The sequence below is a fragment of the Mastigoproctus giganteus genome, chromosome 5 (genome assembly GCF_048544385.1).
Source record: "Mastigoproctus giganteus isolate SK-2022 chromosome 5, ASM4854438v1, whole genome shotgun sequence".
NCBI lineage: Eukaryota > Metazoa > Arthropoda > Arachnida > Uropygi > Thelyphonidae > Mastigoproctus > Mastigoproctus giganteus.
Genome location: NC_143579.1, coordinates 16618559 through 16640209, shown reverse-complemented (window position 1 = coordinate 16640209; position 21651 = coordinate 16618559). Strand labels below are relative to the sequence as shown.

At 36.9% G+C, this 21651-nt stretch overlaps 1 protein-coding gene across 1 annotated transcript in view; it reads left to right on the top strand.

Annotated features, from left to right (window-relative positions):
- The window catches only part of LOC150085204 (mitochondrial 2-oxoglutarate/malate carrier protein), a 122927-nt gene that overhangs the window by 18579 nt on the left and 82697 nt on the right, over window positions 1-21651 (top strand). Inside the window, exons 2-3 of the mRNA XM_090373923.1 lie at window positions 2910-2971; window positions 21308-21398. Of these exons, the coding sequence (XP_090230049.1) occupies window positions 2910-2971; window positions 21308-21398 (153 nt within the window). The remainder of the gene's footprint in view (window positions 1-2909; window positions 2972-21307; window positions 21399-21651) is intronic.

The window sequence follows — 21651 nt, the reverse complement described above, 5'->3', positions numbered from 1 at the left end:
ACAGATTCTCAAAAACTTTCAATAAATTTCAAATATTCACATTTTGTAATAAAACATTTTATTATGTGGCCTAAAATGAAGGGTACATGCTGCACTCCCTCTTTTCATAGGTATTATTAACCCTAAGTTGTGTGATACCTAATCAGATAAGTATTTTTAACACTAACAAGATATATATGACATATGACTGTTCTTAACTATAAGTTGCTAAAAGAAGCTCTACTTTAAACAAATAACATCACCAGATGAGTAATATGCTATTTATTGAAAACATAACACACCAGTATGACAGCATGTTTTAAGACTTGGTGATCTCTTATCAGATGATCTTGGTTACGGAATTTCTGAAGACTTGGGAATAAAAAAAAAATAAAAAAAAGTAGTTCTCTAATTTCTGTAAGTTTCTATACCATATGGCAATGTAATGAAGTGTGTATTCATGGTATTTGAAAGTTTATTTATATTTCAGTTTAGTTTATTTATATTTCATGAAATAGATTATTGGGAACTAACTTGTCATTACGTATTTTACAACCTACAGGATTTCAAATGCCATGGTCTCTATATCCGAGGTAGAACAACTATTCTTTAACTATAAGTTGCTAAAAAAAAGTGCTGCTTTTAAACAAATAACATCACCAGAGGAGATGAGATTCTGCAACAGTGAAGTACAGTCCTACTTGTGTCAAATAAAATATATGAATAAAGGTCAAAAATAAGGCTCCAATTTAACATTCAGTGGCTAGTATGTTTAATGAGTAAATTTTCTTCCCTGTGACATGCTTTCTTATTTATATGACTTCTTTCAATACATGATCAAATCCACATCACCTATACTGGATTTGGTCATGTATACCTAGAGTATTAAAATCATGTGTGAAACTGTTTTATCCATTACACTACTGATTCAACTGTTATCATGTTGGTTAGTAATTTTGGACAAATGTGTCAATTAATTTTGTATTTAAAAATTAGCTCATTTAACATCATTCTGGATAATATCAGTAACTCAATTCCTAGTTGAGACTTTATGAATGATATATGATTTTTCTTTTTAGATGCAAAACTTGCATCTAAAAATAAAAAAATCATGACCAAACATGTATTACGAAGTTTTGGTAATGTATAATAGATTTGTGGATTAAGATTTTTTACATATATAAATAAATAATTAATTAGAATTGAGTGCATATTTGGAGTTGGTCTGACATTTTATGACCTATCTTGCCTCTTTCTTCAGAGGCTAAAGAAGACTAAAGAATGGTCTGCTGGGCATTCCTTAGTTTTCTGCAATGGTGAAGTACTGTCCTACTTGTGTCATTATTCACAAGTGCCATTGCAGAATTTCTACAGACAGTAGGCCATTCCTTAGTCTACTTAAGACTTAGAAAAAGAGAGCAGGGTAGGTCCCAAAATATCTGGCCAACCCTCCATACATTTTATTTTATATATATATTTATTTATATAAGAAACTTTACTCCACAAATAAAATTAATTCACATTCATCTATGCAGATGTTTTCTCTCTTTAGCTATAAATTTATAAGGGGCATTCAAAAAGTTTGTGGCCTGAGTATGAAGGGTTTATTCGAGGAGTCTGGTAACATGTTACTATTCAACATGATCCCAGCAGAAGGAATTTGCTTTGTTTGATGGGGGAGAAGAGATGTTTTGCTGTTTAGACTGCTCCTTTCTTAAATATTCTTTTAGCATAGTATGCAGAACTGGAAATTAGTGAATAATTGAGACTTAAACTTCTGTGCAGTGTAATCTGCTTTTAATTTCTTAAAGAATTAGATTATTCTCAGTCATTTTGTGGTACTTCCTGTACCACTTCTTCAGTGAACTGTAATACTGTGCTTACGATACTATCAGCCTCACACCCACTTGTTCACTGAAGCAGTGGTACAGGAAGTACCATGAAACATCTGAGAATAATCTGTAAATCTTTAAGAAATTAAAGGTAAATTACGCTGCTGCAGGTTTAAGCACTTATTATTTCACCAATTTCCAATTCCTTCTGTTTCTCTCTGGTTGAAAGTGATGGTCCGGGCCCGCGTCTCATTCATGGTCACAAACTTTGCAAGGAAATTTGCTGGATCTGCTTCAAAATCCATTGTTTGATTAACAACTTTGCGACCCATCATGCTGATCCCTTTTTTTCATTGCAAGAACCCCTGTTATTATGTGGTACACATGTATCACCAGATTATGCACACTGTCAACTTCTGTAGTTGTTGCACCAGTAAACCCAAAATCAAATCAACTTCTGAAGTGGTAGATATTGCAGATCTTCCACAGCTGGCTGTCTTCTCCAGGCTGTCTCTCCTTTGTTTAAATTCTGCTGCTCACTTCTTAACTGTGGAATAGGAAGGGGCATCCTCCCCCAATGTTGTAGCCATATCCTAATGAATTGCCTTTGGCATTATTCCCCTTTTTTTCCCCAAATATTAGATGACTTTACGGTGACTGATTTTGTCCATTTTTCCTATTCACACAACTTTAATGAATTCAGGATCGATAATTTAAAGGAAAAAAAAAAAAGACTGTTATTGAAACTTAGTGGGTTACTATTTGAAGCCTTATGTATTTACGTTAAGTACAGAAATTTTTAACACTTTACGACTATCCTTTAATAATCAGGCCATGAACATTTTAACCCTCCCCTGTAATAATTTAATTACATGAACTTAAATCATCAAAGAATACATGTAACCACATGCTATAACTCCCTCCCCCACCAAAAGTGTGGTGGAGGGTTACATTATAATATCCAAATTACTTTTTTTTTTTTTTTTAATAAATCCGAATTCTTCTGGATCTGAAAATTGGCAGGGGAACTGGTTATATTTTATTTATATGTCTGTAATATCATAGTTCATTATTATTTAAATTGGTATATTTTATTAGAATGGGAGCCACATGTTTTGTTCAGCCTCTTGACCTGATAAAAAACAGGATGCAGCTTAGTGGTAAGTATATAACATTGTAATAGCAGTAGTATTCAAGTTAATTTACAGCAAAAGCTTCAGGCATACAACTGATATAAAATATTAATGTACAATATCCTGCCAAAAATTATTGCACAATTCTCATATTCCAGGAAATTGTGACTACAAAATATTGTTTTTTATAGACCAAATATTTTGCTCTATAAACACAATCTGCAGTTAGCTCAGAATTCATTCCAAACATTTATGTTGAATGATGAGTACACCAAAAGAAAGAAAGAAATACCAGATTTCAGAGGGCAGTGATAGTTTGGATGCTATCGCTAAGGAATTAAATATTACCAGAGCTCTGTAGACATGATTGCCATGTTAACTAAAAAATTCAAATGAATCGGGAATTTTCATCTCTGTTATTACTTGATGTACTTCTGGTGTTCCCATCCCTAAAAACATCTTCACACATGAATGTATATGCAAAATATTTATTTAGTTTGTCAGCAATGAATAAAATCATTGACAATCATGCCATTCATAACTAGGGTCAATGTTTTTCATCCCTTTTCTTAGTGTTAACATAAGCAAAGAATCCTTTGCTACATTTTTGCAGTATTAGCCAAGGACTTCTCAATACCTTAGTTTGCATAAAATATTATCTACCTTAGTTTGTATAAGACCCTTTAGTGAACTGATTGCAGACTAGTTTGTACGTGCTGTAAGATTCCATATTTCCAGTTAATTTATAATCATCCCATGCATTTTTCTTCCTATTAGTCTCATTAGTTCATCTTACATCCATTTAGTTCTAAACCATGTATCCAGTACAGTGGTCTGAGTAGGTATAAAAAGCTTAACAGATTCTATGATTACTTCCCTGAATGCCTCCCAATTAGAATTTACAGTTGGTCTCACCTGAAAGGAATTTGAAAACTGTCTAAGAGCAAAATCCCTTCTTTTTACTGCCGACAGTAGTTATAAGAAGTACGTTCAAAAAGTTTGCTAGAATTTTATTATAAAAATTTATCGAGTTAACAGTTGAGTTTACTAATCTAATCACTTTAGTACCTGCATTCTGCACACCCACAGTTGCTCATTGGTCTTCGCATGCATTGAAACATTCTTTAAAATTGTGTTTTTAGTGCACACAGGGCCACTTTGGTATTTTCTCTGATGTCATCCACTGCAGTGAAACAATGGCCCCCAAAACCCCATTTTCGGTTTAGGAAACATTTGTCATTTGAAAGAACCTTTATCCCAACACTGCTTCCGCCCATATGCAGCTTTCGTTCTCATGCCATGATTTGTTTCATAACCATAACATTTGGTTAGTAATTTCAACATGAAATATTAGTGACTAACACAAGTAATTTCCAAAATAACAACTGACATAACAGGAATGACCATTTGGCCTCATGGTGGGGACAGTTTGTTTGTTTGTTATTTGGTTTTTAGGAGCATTAGCAACTAAGGCCATATTGCTCCGGGAATATGCGGTGGTCATTCCCTGACCTTTCCGCATCCTCCGTATTTGGTGGTGATGGGCTTGAACCCCGGTCTAATCAAGAAGCGTGTGCTACGCACTGCTGCTCCTTCCCACCTGGCTACAGAGGCGGGTGGGGACAGTGTCTCCACCCCCAACCCTGAGTAACTGTCCCCCCCACGAGGTGGTAGATCACCCTGTCCAGTGATTGGACGTCATCTAAAAGAAGTGACTACAAAGTTAACAAATCTATTAAATAATTCATATGTCTGAGTTAGCTCAACCAGGGTTACTCTAGAGAGGGCAAACGTCCCTCCCTCAAGCCTCACTTGAAGGTCTTCATAAATAGGGCAATCTAGCACAATGTGGAGGCCTGTCTCTGGCTCTCCACAAGAGTAGAGGTCTGAGGCAACCAACCCCAGCTGGTATTGCCTCTACCTCAGGCCATGTCCAGTCAGGACAGAATAGGCTGCCAGTCCAAACCGGAGCCAAGACTTACGCTGGCTCACTGTACAAATGGAGGGGATAAAGGAGTGCAAATTACATCCTTTTTCAGAGGTAGTCCATTGGGTCTGCCATATGGTCTTTCTATCTCATCATTAATCTGCCTCTACTTGGCTGTTATGTTAAAGGCCGCATCCACCTGCCCAACTGTACACGACCAGATGCCGAAAACCAGTCCAGGAATCCCTCTCCTCAAGCAGTATCTTAGGTAGACCTTAGCAACCCGCAGGTCAGCTGGTAACTTACCAGCTAACACACATAAGGCATCCATTGTTACTGTCCTACAGGCCCTAGTTATTCCGAGAAGAGCAGGCCTCTGTGCTGAGAGAAGGACCCGGCAGACATGAGTGCTCAACTCTCCCTCCCCACATAAGCCAAGATTGGGATAAATATATTATCATAAAGGAGGTGGAGGGCCCCTCCTTTAATATCCCAATCAATGCTGGTCACTCACTGGAGCCTGGCATATGCCTGCTTCATCTTCTCCCGCAAGTAACTGGCATGATCCAGAAATGTCAGTTGCTCCTCCAGGATAACCCCTAGATACAGAACTTTCTCTTCTACTTGAAGAGAGAAACCCTTGGAGGGACAAACAGGTAGCCGTGTCTAGCTGAGGCATCCCATCAGCAATACAACCTTATACTTGTTCTCAGAAACTCTAAGCTTATGCAGAGCAGCCCAAGATATTAAATGGGCTAGGCAGGCTTCCTTTCGCTTCTCCAACTCCTTATGGCAGTTCCCCCCCCCCCCCAACAAGGACAAGATCATCTGCATAAGCTCTCATAGCGGTACCTTCCACATCATGCAAGGAATGGTATTCATCCAGACCAAAGTTCCAGACAGCTGGTCCCAGGATCGAACTCTGCAGACAGCCTCTCTCCACAGATCTCTCGATCTCACAATAACCAATCTCTGATGGAAATAGTCCTTCAAAAGATGATAAAGCACGCTGGGATTTTCTTTGATATCAGCCACTGCAGTGAAAAAATGGCCCCCAAAATGCCATTTTTAGTTTGGGGAACAGTCAGAAGCCAGATGTTGCAAGGTTGGAAGAGTAGAGGCTGCTGCATGACTGTGATTTTTTTTTTTTTTTGCAGTTAAGAACTGCTGAACTGCCATCACCATTGGCAGTTCAGCAGTTCTTGGCACGTTGTGGTGCAGGATTCGGCCATCCCATTTTGAGGTCATCTTTACCTCACGTTCTCACACAAATGTGTCAAAACTTTCATATAGTAAGTAGCAGTAATGCTTCTCCCCCTAGTTATCACAGATTCCTGGTGCACTATGCACCCTCACTGTTGAAAAAATGATCAGCATGACTTTGAAGTTGGATTTTGTTGCACAAGACATTTTTGGCGAGTGGAGACATTTTTGTGTGCCATTTGGATGATTCCACCTTGGTCTCTGGGTCATAGGCGAACATCCAATTCTCATCCTCAGTGGCTACTTTTCTTAGGAAGCTCAGATCCTGTGTAGATTTTTCAAATAAAACACCTGCGATGGCTTTCCTGTAGTCCATTTGATCATCAGAATAACACAAGTATAAAATAACTCTATCCTGATTATTTGGCAGCAGTACTTGCTTAGTATGCTATTTTTAGTTATGTTATGGACTACATGAGATTGCATTTCTATTGCTATGTATTTATAGAGTATGGACTTAATAAAACACTTTTAATATAGCTATACCTTATAATACACCATAATTATACACTTATAATATAGCAGTAGAATTATATAAAGGGCAGTTAATTGCATTTATATTGTTCTACAACAATACTGTAATCGATACTACATTTATATTATATGCTGTATATAAATGATATATGCTGTATATAAATGATATATGCTGTATATAAATGACATATTATATCTTTTATATTATATGTTGCAAAAGTTATGGGAGCTACATGTGTTTCGCAGTACAATTTTTATTTATTGATTTGAATTTTTTTTTTTATATAACTTTTGATTTAAATTTAGTAGTGTAGTATTTTTTTGGCCTCTTCTTTGAGAGACTGGTGAATAGATGAGGACTGGTGGACAGAGATTGGGAAGATAGAAGAAATGGAAAAAAAGAATAAATGAATGACTTTTCAATGTTAGGTTGAGGAGAGAACCATTGTAATAATGGAATAAATCCTAAGAAAAGAAGAGAAGAGTTTTTTTGTGATTTTCTGATTAACTGCACAGTCGACTTCTGCCAGCATTGTTTTCTTATTGATATAGCAGATACTGGAAGTTTCTATGTGGCTTGCAGCAGTGTAATCAGTATGAGAAAAGGATTATAAACTATAATATTTAGCACTATCTACTTGTTTTAATAATAAATTTTATCACATAGTGTAACATACAACATTGATATTAGTAGAGCTTTTAGTATCAGTGATTTGGTGTAGATATAATATCATAAATTGCTTGTGCGAGAGTTTGAACCATGTAGGTTGGCAATAGATAGTTAAATTATTATCTATTATAACTACTTGGAATTTACAAATATAACATTATAGCTTAATACTTAAACTTGATAGGAGATACAGACGTGGACATTGTATAAATATTAGAAACATGCTGCAAGTTGCAGCACATTTAACAACAATATACAAATTTTTAATTTGAATATTGTTGTTAATATTCAACCTTTTGATATTCAATTTTTCTTAAATTCAAATATTTTTTATATTTAAATTGCTTGTCCCTTATATTATGAGGAACACGTAATTTGAATATGGAGAGTACAACATTTATAGAAAGAATGGGGGAGGAGGAGGAGTTATGTTTTTGGTTGAGCAGAATGTGCATAGACACTAAAGCAGTGTGCCTGGTTGACATAGGTGGATAATATAATGGTGAATTGGTTTGGTGTGACATAAGCACAAGGAAAACAGAAATGTGAGTAGGAGTATATTATAGGTCTAATAACTGTAATGAGTATAATGTACAACTATACAGAAAAATAGAGCAGGCTGGAAGAAGCAAAAGAATGTCTTGTAATGAGAGACTAAGTTTCTAGGTATTGTCTGGAACTTGGGTTTGTTACTCATACACTCCTCGTCCATTAAGAATCTCCAGATAAAGAAACCACTGTGTGGCACTGATCATAACATATTGACATGGGATTTCATTACAAATATACTTACTGTCAAGAGTAAAAGGAAGATATTTTACTTGCAGAAAGGTGACAACAGTGGTCTTAGACATTTTTTATATTCTTCTCAGTGGACTGTGATAACGGGATGAGACTTGTGGCAGAGAGAAAAAAAATGAATGGATTAAAAATTGAGGTGTACAGAAGCCTATGCAGTACATTACAGTAGATATAAACTAGTCTGTAATGAAGTCACAAAGGAGGTTAGGTACAGACCGGTTAACTTAATGTCTGTTCCCTGGAAAATAATGGAGTCACTGGTTAAAGAATTAATGAAGGACTGGATTAATTCTTTAGCCAGTGAAAGAATTAATGCAAGGTCACATAAACAGGATTGCAGTCATACTGCCATCATAGCATGGATTTGTTAAGGGATAAACTTGTCTGACCAATCTGATTGGATACTATGATGCAGTTAACAAAAGAGCTGGATGCAAAAAATAATTTGACATCATACGAAATATGGACTATTAAATAATGATACTGTTGAAATAAAATAGATATAATTAAATATTTCATACCTTTCAAGTTATCCCCTTCAAAATAATTGCCTTGATCTTGCACACAACGTTCTACACATTTTTTCCAAGAACAGAAACTTTTCTGTAAGCCCTTTTGACACTTCAGTCTCTTGTTTTTCTGAATGTCTTTGTTGGACTGAAAATGAGTTCCCCTAAGTACACTTTTCAGTTTAGTGAAGAGAAAAAAATCTTAATGGGATAGGTCTGGAGAGTAGAACGTATGTTCTCATACACAGGAATTTTTTTTTTTTTTTGGCCAAAAATTGTGTGCTGGAGCATTATCTTCATGAAGTATCCAACCATCCTTCCACAAGTGAGGTCTCTTCCTTCAAATTTTTTCCACAGCCTTGACAGAACTTAAATATAATGTGTTTTATTTAGGGTCTGATTTGGTGGGATGTATTCAGCCTTAATAATTCTTTTAATATCAAAGAAAACAAGACCGCATAGTTTTCATTTTTGATTTTGATATTCTTTCTTTTATTTGATTTGAGGGATTGTTTTGTCTTCCATTGCATTGACTGTCTTTTAGTTTGTGTCATACTGGAACAGCCAACTTTCATCGCACATAATTACAATACTCAAAAAGTCCGAATCTTCAGTTTTTTTTTTTTTTTAAATGTCATCACAACATGGAATCTGCTCATTATTTGATCTTTCAAAATTTTTGGCACCACCTTCAAATGAAATTATTTATCATGCCTAACACTTTTCTCGCACACTTTTTCGTGTCTAAATTTCAGTTAAAATATGTCTGTTTCTTTGTCTATATTGAGCCCCGATGCAACCATTCTGATGTGTAAATGAAGTCACTATAAATGATATTGATGATGGTATATCAGGCTTAATGTCCAAGTTTGCAGACGATACGAAGGTTGGCAGGGTTGTCAAGGACACTACTGACACTATGCTACTGCAACAGGATTTGGAAAGGTTGAGCAGATGGGCTTCGAGGTGGCAAATGAAGTTTAACATTGACAAATGTAAAGTACTACATATGGGAAACAGCAACCCCAGAGCAACGTATCAACTCTGTGGTACTACACTGACAGTGGTAGAGAATGAAAGGGACCTGGGGGTGGTTGTGCAGGCAGATATGAAGTTCTCTGAGCAGTGCAGACGGGCTGCAAGAGTAGCTCATGGTGTATTGTCAATGATATATAGGAATTTTTCTAGCAGGGATAAGGAGGTGATTATTCCCTTGTATAACGCAATGCTCAGGCCACACCTAGAGTACTGTATACAGGCCTGGAGGCCTCATTTCAAGAAGGATGTAGAGCTGCTGGAACGAGTACAGAGAAGGGCAACTAGATTGGTGAATGGGACAAAGGGGTGCTCTTACGAAGAAAGGCTTAAGTTTTGCGAATTACAGTGTCTGGAAACTAGGCACCAGCGAGGTGATCTGATAGAGGTGTACAAAGCCTTGAATGGTTTGAGCATGCTCAATGCTGATGGGATTCTTCCTCTTGCTCAGAATAATCACCTGAGAGGGCATAAATTCAAATTGAGGAAAGACAGATGTAGGATAGATGTGCGGAAATTTGCCTTTAGCCAGCGGGTGGTTGGTAGGTGGAACAGACTTCCATCCCTTGTCGTGGAAGTTGATAGCCTAAATAAGTTTAAGGCTCAGCTGGACAGGTATTTCGAACGAACAGAGGGGTGAAGTGGAAGTGGTTATTTTTTATTTATTTATTATTTTTTTTTTATTTATTTATTTATTTTTTTTTTGGCTGATGCTGCATAAGCTTGCTTTCTTGCATCAAATGCCTCTACTAATGCTAATGCTAAAAAAAACAAGACCTCATAGTTTTCATTTTTGATTTTGATATTCTTTCTTTTATTTGATTTGAGGGATTGTTTTGTCTTCCATTGCATTGACTGTCTTTTAGTTTGTGTCATACTGGAACAGCCAACTTTCATTGCGCATAATTACAATACTCAAAAAGTCCCAATCTTCAGTTTTTTTTTTTTAAATGTCATCACAACATGGAATCTGCTCATTATTTGATCTTTCAAAATTTTTGGCACCACCTTCAAATGAAATTATTTATCATACCTAACACTTTTCTCGCACACTTTTTCGTGTCTAAATTTCAGTTAAAATTTGTCTGTTTCTTTGTCTATATTGAGCCCCGATGCAACCATTCTGATGTGTAAATGAAGTCACTTCTTCAGTATAGTATGGGTTCCTCAATTTTTGAAGGATTGGATGCTCCATAAAGACAGTGCTCCAGCATACAATGCACTCTGTTCCCAGGTTTCTGACCAAAAAACAAATTTCTGTGTGAAGATGCATCATACTCATCAGACCTATCCCCTTGTGACTTAATTTTCTCTTCCATAAACTGAAGAGTATATTTAAGGGAACCCATTTTCAGTACAATGAAGACATTCCGAAAAATACAATTGAAGTGTAAAACTGCTTGCAGAAGATGAGGTAAATTAAAATCTATCAGTGACCTAGATGATTTTGTAATAACTGAGAGGAAAGTGGAGGAGAAACTGTTGAAGATAAACATAAGAAAGGCATCTGGGGTGGATGGGATCTATCCAGTTATATTAAGGGAGGCAGAAAATGGAGTAAGCAATCCCTTAGCCATAATTATGAGAGCTTCCTTGGACTCAGGAGGTGGTACCCATGGACTGGAGATGTGCAGATGTGAGGATCAAAGACAAAACAAGTAATTACAGACCTGTTAGTTTAACTTCTGTTCCAGGTAATTAATGGAGGCACTGGTTAAAGAAACACTGCACGATCATCTAGACAGGACTTCAGTTATAGCTCAGACAGCATGGTTTTGTTAAGGGGAAGTCTTGTATGATTTGATTGAATACTATGATGTGGTCACAAAGGAACTGGATGCAAAGAATAATTTTGATATCATATATTTGGATCTTAGAAAGGCTTTTGATACTGTTGCACATGGAAGACTGCTGAACAAATTGTTGTAGTGTGGCATTGGAGGCAAATTGCTCATATGAATAAAGTGATGGTTGAGTGGGAGAAGACAGAGAGTGGGAATCAATGGACACTGCTCTTCATGGACTAATGTTATTAGTGGAATCCCCAAGGGTTCAGTGTTGTGTCCATTGTTGTTTTTTGTATTTATTAATGATATTGATGATGGTATATCAGGCTTAATGTCTAAGTTTGTAGACAATATGAAGGTCGGCAGGGTTGTTAATGACAGTATGCTGTTGCAACAGGATCTATTAAAGTTGAGTAGATGGGCTGAGAGTTGGCAACTGAAGTTTAACCTTGACAAATATAAAGTACTGCATATGGGAAGCAGTAACCCCAGAGTAAAGTATCAACTGTGTGGTTGCACTGACAGTCGTAGAGAATGAAAAAGACCTGCGGGTAATTATGCAGTCAGATATGAAGTTTTCTGACCAGTGCTTTTTTTGGCACATTATAGCCTAAGTTGCTGATTCGCCAATAAAACTCAGCTAACCAACCAACCAATCTGACCAGTGCAGACGGTCTGCAAGAGTAGCTCATGGCGTCTTGTCAGTGATATACATTAATTTTTCTAGCAATGGTCAGACCACACCTTGAGCTCTGGAGCTCAAGGTGTGGTCTCCATAGGCTCACCATACAGCTCTGGAGGCCTCATTTTAAGAATGTAGAGCAACAAGATTAATGAATGGAACAATGGGTTGCTCTTTGGAAGAAAGGCTTAAGTTTTGCAAATTACAGTGTTTGGAGACTAGGCACCTGTGAAGTGATCTGATTGAGGTATATAAGGCCTTGAATAGTTTGAGTATGCTCAGTGCTGATAGGATTCTTCCTCTTGCTTAGATTAATCACCTGAGAGGGCATAAATTTAAATTGAGGAAAGACAGTTGTAGGATAGATGTGTGGAAGTTTGCTTTTAGCCAGAGGGTGGTTGATTGCTGGAACAAACTTCTATCTGTCATTGTAGAAGTTGATAGATTTAAGGCAGAAGTAGACAAACGAACAGAGAAGTTTTTTTTTTTTTTTTTTTGGCTGATGCTGTATAAGCTTTTGTTTCTTGCATCATATGCCTTTGCTAATGACTTTGAGAAATATTTCTGTGCTTGGAAGTAACATATGAAACAGTATATGCAAGCCCAAGGCAATTATTTTGAAGGGAATGGCTTGTAAGGCACAAAATATTTCATTATATTTATTTTATTGCATAAAATAAATATGCAATACTGCACGATTATATTTAGGAATTTTTCTACAGCAAGGAGGTGATTATCCCATTATGCAAGGCCGTGGCAAATTCTTGCATCATTTGGCACTTCTGATACTAATACTATCAAATGCACAATGGGAAGTATTCAGTGAAAAGTATTCAAAAGAGCTGGATGCAAAAAATAATTTGACATCATACAAAGTATGGACTATTAAGTAATGAAACTGTTAAAATAAAATAGATATAATTAAATATTCAGAAGATGTGGATCTGTTGGAATGGATGCAGAGAAGGGCAGTGAGATAGGCGAAGGGAACAAAAGGGTGAGTTTACGAAGAAAGGTTTCAGTTCCGCAAATTGCAGCATCTGGAGACTAGGCACCTGCAAAGTGATCTGATTGAGGCTTTGATTGTTTTGAGTAAGCTCAGTGCTGATGGCATTCTTCCTCTTGCTCGGACTATAACCATGAGGGCCTAATTTCAAATTGGGGAAGTATGATTGCAGGATAGATGTGCAGAAGTTTGCCTTCAGACAGCGGGTGGTTGATTTTTGGAGTGGGTAATTTTAATAAATTCGAGGAACAAGTAGACAAATTATTGAAGGGGATGGACAGATTATGTGGGAAAGTTATTTTTTTTTATTTGACTGATGCTTGCCTTCTTGCATCATTTGGCACTACTGATACTAATACTATCAAATGCACAATGGGAAGTATTCAGGGAAATAATGGGGATGATGAGTTTCAGTACGGCTTGTATAATGTATTTAGGAAGGATAGAGTAGATAGAAGGGGTGGTGGGGTAATGCTTATCAGAAGCAGCCTGAGTGTGACGATAGCTTTCCTGGATTCAGATGTTTCACATGCTAGTATAGAATCTGTATGGCGTGAGATAGTTGGAAACAAAGGTATAATGCGAGTAGGAGTAATCTACAGACCAGGTGATTGTGAAGATTACGACAAAAGCCTCTACATGCAAATGGAATGGGCAAGTAAGCGTCAATGCCTTATTATGGGTGATTTCAATTTGCCTCTAATTGATTGGAGTAAATGGGAAGGAAACTCAACATGGGGAACAAAATTTTTAAATCAACTAGATGACTGTTATTTGTATCAACATGTCAGGGAAAGTACTAGAGAAAAGAATATCCTAGACCTCATCATCACCCATGAATCAGATGACATAACAGGGCTGACAGTAGAGGAACCAGTAGCAGGAAGTGATCACGGAGTTCTACGATGGATGATGATGAGAGAGGTAGCAGCAGTAAAAGGCAAAGGAATGGGTTTTAATTTCAGAAAAGGAAATTACGATGCCTTAAGGTACTATGTGGTCTCTAACTGGGTAGATATCGTGCAGAGAATGAACACATTTGAACTGTGGTATGCTTTTAAAACATTAATCACAGATGCCTTGAATGCGTATATACCATTAAAAAAATACTCCACGAGGAGGATTCCAAGTTGGATGAATAGGGAAGTTGCCACATTACTTGAGCAGAAAAAGGTGGCATGGAAGTTACAGAGCAATAAAAAGTACTGAAGCCTATAACAGCTACAAGGTGATCTGTAATAGAGCCACAGAAATGGTTCGACAGGCAAAGGCAGTTTATGAGAAATCACTAGCAAACAGAGCAAAGGGGGGGGGGGTAATAAGGAATTCTTCACATATATAAATGCCAAGAAGAGCAGGACAAACCAGATCGGACCTTTACATATTAAATACACCAGCTGCCATTGCAGATGAACTCAACAATTATTTTGCATCGATATTTACAAATGAAAAACCTTTTGTGGCAATGGGAAATTGTGGGAGCGAAGTTGAAAAATATGTAATTAATGATATTGAAATTTCGCAAGATTATTTAATGAAAAAAAACTTTCAAACCTACAGGCCAGTAAGGCTCCTGGAGTTGATGGAATAAACCCCATAATCTTAAGGGAGGTGGCAAATGAGTGCATTGAACCATTGAGGCTAATTATGCGAGTATCACTAGACTCTGGGGAGATTCCCTTGGATTGAAAAAGTGCCAATGTATCTCCCATACGTAAGAGTGGCTCTAAAAGTGAAGTGGGAAATTATCGACCTGTCAGTCTGACTTCAGTGGTAGAGAAAATCACGGAGGCAATGATCAAGGGTGGAATTCAGGATCATTTGGATCGAATTGAAATTCTCAAGGATACTCAGCATGGTTTTGTAAAGGGAAAATCATGTTTAACAAATCTGGTTCACTATTTCGAAAGGGTCACTCACAAGCTGGATTTAGGGAATAATTTCGACATTGTTTATTTAGATTTCAGCAAAACTTTTGACTCAGTCCCACATGAGCGGTTGCTTTATAAGCTGAAACAGGTTGGAATCACTGGGAAAATCCTTAGATGGATGGATAGCAGGATGGCTTCAGGGCAGGAGGCAGAGGGTTATGATAAATGGCTGTTCCTCAGATTGGGTTGATGTAAGAAGTGGGGTTCCCCAAGGATCAGTATTAGGACCACTGTTGTTTTTAATTTTCATAAATGACATGGACGAAGGGATAGAGGATGTGATGTCTAAATTTGCAGATGTTAAAATTGGTAGAGTGGTTAATGATCACTGTCAAGCTGAGCTTCTTCAGAGAGACCTAGATAGACTTCAGGAATGATCAGAAAAATGGCAGCTATGCTTTAATCCAACAAAGTGTAAGGTATTACACCTGGGAAACAGTAATCCCAAAATAACTTATTCACTTGGAGTTCAACCAAACCCAGTTCAGGAGGAAAGGGACTTGGGTGTTAGATACGGTCAGACATGAAATTCTCTGAGCATTGTAAACAGGTTGCAAGGAAGGCCCATGGTGTCCTATCAATGATCTATTGAACTTTTGCGAGTAGAGATAGGGATGTGATAATCCCATTATATAAGGCTTTGTTAGACCACACTTGGAATACTCTGTTCAAGTATGGAGACCGCACCTAAAGAAAGATATTGAGCTTCTTGAAAGGGTGCAAAGACGGGTCACTCGCCTGGTGAGATAGGCGAGGTGAGAAGGAGCTGCAGTGCATAGCACACTCTTCTTGATTAGACCAGGGTTCGAGCCCGTCACCACCAAATATGGAGGATGCGGAAAGGCCAGGGAATGACCACCGCATATCCCAGAGCAATATGGCCTTAGTTGCTAATGCTCCTGAAAACCAAATAACAAACAAACAAACCTGGTGAGATCGGCAAAAGGGCGTCCTTATGAAGAAAGACTTCGAATATGTGGGTTGCAAAGTTTGGACACTAGACACCTTAGAGGAGATTTGATTGAGGTGTTTAAGGCTCTGAGAGGCATCAGTAAAATGAATGAGGACAAAATTTTCAAGATTATAAATGATGCTAGAACTAGGGGATATAAATTCAAGTTACGGGGGGGAAATATTTAGATTGGACTGCAGGAAGTTTTATTTTAGCCAGCGAGTTATAAATTACTGGAATAAGTTGCCTACATGGGTGGTAGAGGCTGACAGTTTGGGGAAATTCAAAGGTCATCTGGATAGTACCTTTGGGTCAGGGAAGTGCATAGGATGATAGGTTTAATGTCATTTTCTTTATTAATTATTATTATTTATTTATTTTATTTTTTTATCATTGTTTTGTTCAGGTTTTTTTTTTTTTTTTTTGGCTGGTGCAGCATAAGCCATAGGCTTTCTTGCACCATGCGGCCATTACTAATAATCATAGAAGCTACTAAGCTTTTGATATCAACTAAGAGATACTGCTGACATTTTAGACCTAAGTGGATGAGAGATGAACTGATGAAATTAGTGACAGAGAATAAAATGCATGGGATGATTCTAAATTATCAGGGGACACAGAAGCCTACAATAGGTATACACTAGTCTACAGTCAAATCACTAAGGGTTAGGCACACTAAGGCAGATTATGAGAAGGCCTTGACTAAGAATGCAAATAACATTTGCAAAGAGTTCTTTATTTAGCATAATACTAGAAGAAAAGGAATGAACCACTTTGGTCAAATAGATATAAATAGCATAACTATAGCTGATCCTGTTCTACATTCACACATGAAAAAATGTTTAGGGATGGGCATACCAGAAGTATACCAACTAATAACTGTAGCTGAATGATTTTTTGATAAGTGAGAAGAAGATGGATGAGATGTTATTGAGGCCGAAAGTAAAAAATGCAACTGGTGCTGGTGGCATCTTTCCTGTTATATTAAAAGAGGCAAGTAAACCCCTTTATCCATAATTATGGGAGCATCCTTGGATTCAGGGGCGATTTTTATGGGGATATGTAAATGTCTCCATATTTGTAAAAGAGATCAAATGGAGAAGTGATTAATTACAGGTCTTTCAGCTTGACTTCTTTTCCAGAGAAAATAATGGAGTCCATGATCAAATAAGTAATGCAGGATCATCTTAACAGGAATGCAATTATATGGCAATCACAGCACTGATTTGGTAAGGGAAGATCTAATCTAAGTTAAAGGCAAAGGAATGGGTTATAATTTCAGAAAAGGAAATTACGACGGCTTAAGGTGCAACACGACCCCTATGGGTAGGTAGATATCTCACAGAGAGTAAATACAATTGACTTATTGTATACCTTTAAAACATTAATCACAGAAGCTTTGGATGCATATATACCATTAAAAAATACTCCATGAGGAGTATTCCAAGTTGGATGAATAATGAAGTTGCCAGATTACTTGAGCAGAAAAAAACAGGATGGAAAAGTTGCAGAGCAATAAAAAGTACTGAAGCCTATAACAGCTACAAATTGATATGTAATAATGCCACAGAAAAGGTTAGGCTGGCAAAGAGAAAAGAGTGGAGATAAGGAATTCTTTGAATATATAAATGCAAAGAAGAGGACAAACCAGATCGGACCCTTATGTAACGGATGTGGGATAATATTATATACCCCAGCTGAAGTTACTTTGCATCGATATTTACAGAAGAAAAACCCTTTACGTCAATGGGAAATTATGGGATGTGAAGTTGAAAATTATGTAATTAATGATATTGAAATTTCACATGATTATTTAATGAAAAAAGCTTTCGAGCCTACAGGCGAGTAAGGCTCCTGGTGTTGATGGCATATACCATATAATTTTAAGGGAGACGGCAAGTGAGTGCATTGGACCAGTGAGGCTAATTATGAAAGTATCACTGGACTCAGGAGAGATTCCATTGGATCGGAGAGTGCCAATGTATCTACAGTACATATGGGCTGTTCTAAGGTAGTAGTCAGAAATTACCAACCAGTCAGTCTAACTTAAGTTACCTCAAGGGTTCACACCTGGTGAGTATGGGGCTTGGCACACCCAGGGTCCTGAGCTGGATATCATCATTCTTCTCTTTCTTGGTGATTCCCGTCTACTTTCTCTCTCTCTCTCAGGGTAACTCAGGAATTTTTTTTTTTTTTTTTTTTGGCTGGTGCAGCATAAGCCTCAGGCTTCCTTGCACCATGTAGCTAATAGTAATAATAATAATAAAAAGTAGTAGGGAAAATCATGGAGGCAATGAACAAGGGTAGAATTCAGGATCATTTGGATGGAAATGGAATTCTGAAGGATACACAGCATGGTTTTGTAAAGTAAAAAATCATGTTTAACAAATCTGGTTAGCTATTTTGACAGGGTCACTCGTGAGCTGGATTTAGGGAATAATTTCGACATTGTTCATTTGGATTTCAGCAAAGCATTTGACTCAGTCCCACATGAGTGGTTACTTTATAAGCTGGAACAGGTTGGAATCACAGGGGAAAAAATCTTTAGATGGATAGTAGGATGGCTTCAGGGCAGGTTTAGATTCAGTTTTGAAACTATTCTTGATGTGCGTGCTCATCTGGTGAGAATGGTGAAAATACCCCCCCCCCCCCAATATGATGGCATAAGGAGACATCATGGTGAACAGGGGCAACAGTTCATTATGATGATAACAATCTCATTTTTAAGAAAGGCATCCAGCTGCTCAAAGGTGTAGAAATGAGATCTTCAAGCCCTCTGCAAGGCTCTTCATATAGGTATCAAACCTGAATCTGATTGAGCATGTTTGTGATGCTTTAGGAAAATGAATTTATGCACATTTACTTCTTCTGAGTGTCCTTTAGCAACTAAGAACTGCTTATGTAGAAGAACAGAATTTATTACTGCTGAGCACTGTCATCAGCTTTATAGATAACATGAGTGTTCCTTATGAGTTGGTTGCAGGGATATCATATTCTCCATTAAGCTTCAGGATTATGCAGGATTGGCTCTTCGGTTTTGGGCACTCACACTTGTGATTCATGATAATAGAGGCATATTTCTTTATAAGACTCATTATACTTAAAATTTAAACTTAATCTTTTATGAAAGAGTTGATAGAATTTAAAAATCCTATCAACTCTTCCATAAAAGATTTGTTAAAATTTCATCAAGTATACTGATGGACTAAAGTTAAGGTGTTAACAGGGCTGTTCCAAACTGTGGGAAACTCCGAGGGGTATCGGTGGTGCTGTTCTTGGAAGGGCAAATTTTAGTATTAATATTGGCAAAATAATGCAAGGAAGAAAAGCATGTGCATCATCAAAAAAAAACTCCTTCATTTGTCCATTTCTTTTGATATATTGTCCAACCTTAATATTTATTTAAATTACCCACTTCCATAAAACTAGTGTAAGTTAGCATTAGTAAAGGCATATGATGCAAGAAAGCAAGCTTATACAGCATCAGCCAAAAAAAAAACCACGTTTATTACAACAATCAACTCTGATTAAATGAAAATTTCTGCACACCTATTCTGTAGTCATCCTTTTTTTTTTTCAGTTTAAATTTAGTTTCCCATTTGTTTGTGTTTTCTGTAAAATAGTAAAGATGTCCAGCATTTAGTTGCTTAATCCTTGTTAAATCCTTATACATTTCATTTAAGTCACCATGCAGATGCCTAGTTACACTGCACCACAGTGTTTCTTGGCAAAAATATCCTTTTGTGCCTCAGCAAATCTTGTTGCTCTTCTCTGCACCCTCTTCAATAGATCCATGACCTTCCCAAAATGAGGTTTCCAAACCTATATGCATTGTTCAAGACGTGGCTTAATTATTTCTTTATCCAATGGATAATCACCTCTTTAAGTAGGGATAAGGATATTTTTATATCCACAAAAGGATATTTTTACCAAGAAAAACTGTGGTGCAGTGTAACTAGGCACCTGCATGGTGACTTAAATGAAATGTATAAGGATTTAACAAGGATTAAGCAAACTAGCTAACTCTTCTATTAAGTTCCTGTATATCATTGACAAAACATTGTGAGCTGTGCACTGCTCTAAAAGGACATTTAAAGAGATTTTTACTTAAAGCAGCAAAGATATTTAAAATATAAGCATGTATAATTATAAAAAAATATTGGATAACCAGACCCAGGTGGGCTGCAGTCTTACATGGATATGGAAGTCATATCTTGCTTATAAATAATTAACAAGATTCTGTTCTAGGAGCTTCATTTTGTTCAGAGTAGAGGCAAAACATTTTGAACCACTCCTAGACATCAATGACAAATGTTTACTAGCTTGCACAATAATTGATAGAATTCAATGAAATTTGGTGCAGAAGTGAATTATAATGCTGCCATGAACAGTAAACTGTACCACCTCTGAAACATGAAGATTAACTCATGCAATATGAAAGCCGGTATTCAACTGTGAGGAGTATTTGGATATTAATAGCAGTGGATATCATTACACCTGACAGCCAGACAACACTCATAATGGACTCATGTTTCTGGTGAGAGTATTCTAGATCCCTGTGAATCTAACTGCACTCTTCCAGTAATGCAGTTCATACTTTCTGGGAGGCAGTTGTCTAGAGTCAGTTTCTCTCTGAGCATTCCATACATTTCTAATCAGATTTAGTGTGGAGATCTTGGTGGCTAATCTGTTCACGAAATATCTCACCTTGAAGAAAGTTCTTTGTTGATATCTGTGGGGAGAGGGGGGGCTATTGCATTATCATCCATTAGAAGGAACTGAGAGAGGGGCGTATTCCTAAGAAATCTTATAATGTTCAAGGATTTCATCTCTACACATCACAACAATAATGATTTATTTTTTTTTAATTCCCTATATGCTTGGATATTATGCCTGCCTAAATAGTCTCTTCCTTATCAATCAAATGTTTGTTGTTAGTTCTAGGTTTCTGTCTTATTTTCCAAGCACATTTGTGAGGATTGCTCAAAGTTTTGTGGATTATACTTATTATAATTAATGTTCCATAATTGTAAAGAGCTTTTTCTGAATAGTACATGTCTAATTCTTTGTTTCACCTTTTTTTTTTTTTCTAGTTTTGATCATTGCTTTTCAAGTATACTCCAAAAATTTATAAAGGCTTCTTTACTATTTTAAGGTTCATCTGAGATGTGATTGAAAAACATGCTATAAAACTCCTAAAGATTGAAAGTAATACCACCTGCTTTAATAGCGTGCTCTCTCTCTCAAAGATTTTAATAATGATTTTAGTTACTTGAAATATAATGTATCTCGTAATAAAGAAGTTTTATGTTAAATTTATTTATAGGTGAGGGAGGTGGAGCAAAAGAACATAAGACTAGTCTTCATGCTATTAAGTCAGTTGTGAAAAATGAAGGTTTAACTGGTTTATATGTTGGGTAAGTGTCAAATCACATTATTTATTAACAGTTATAGAAGAACTCTTTATTGCATACAAAACACACACGCTGTACACAATACCCTTCATGGCTACAAGCCAGGGGTTTACAATATGTATTAAGTAGGCACCTCCATAGCCAGGTGGGCAGGAGCAGCAGTGCGTAGCACACGCTTCTTGATTAGACCGGGGTTTGAGCCTGTGCCCACCAAATATGGAGGATGCGGAAAGGTCAGGGAATAGTGGCTAATGCT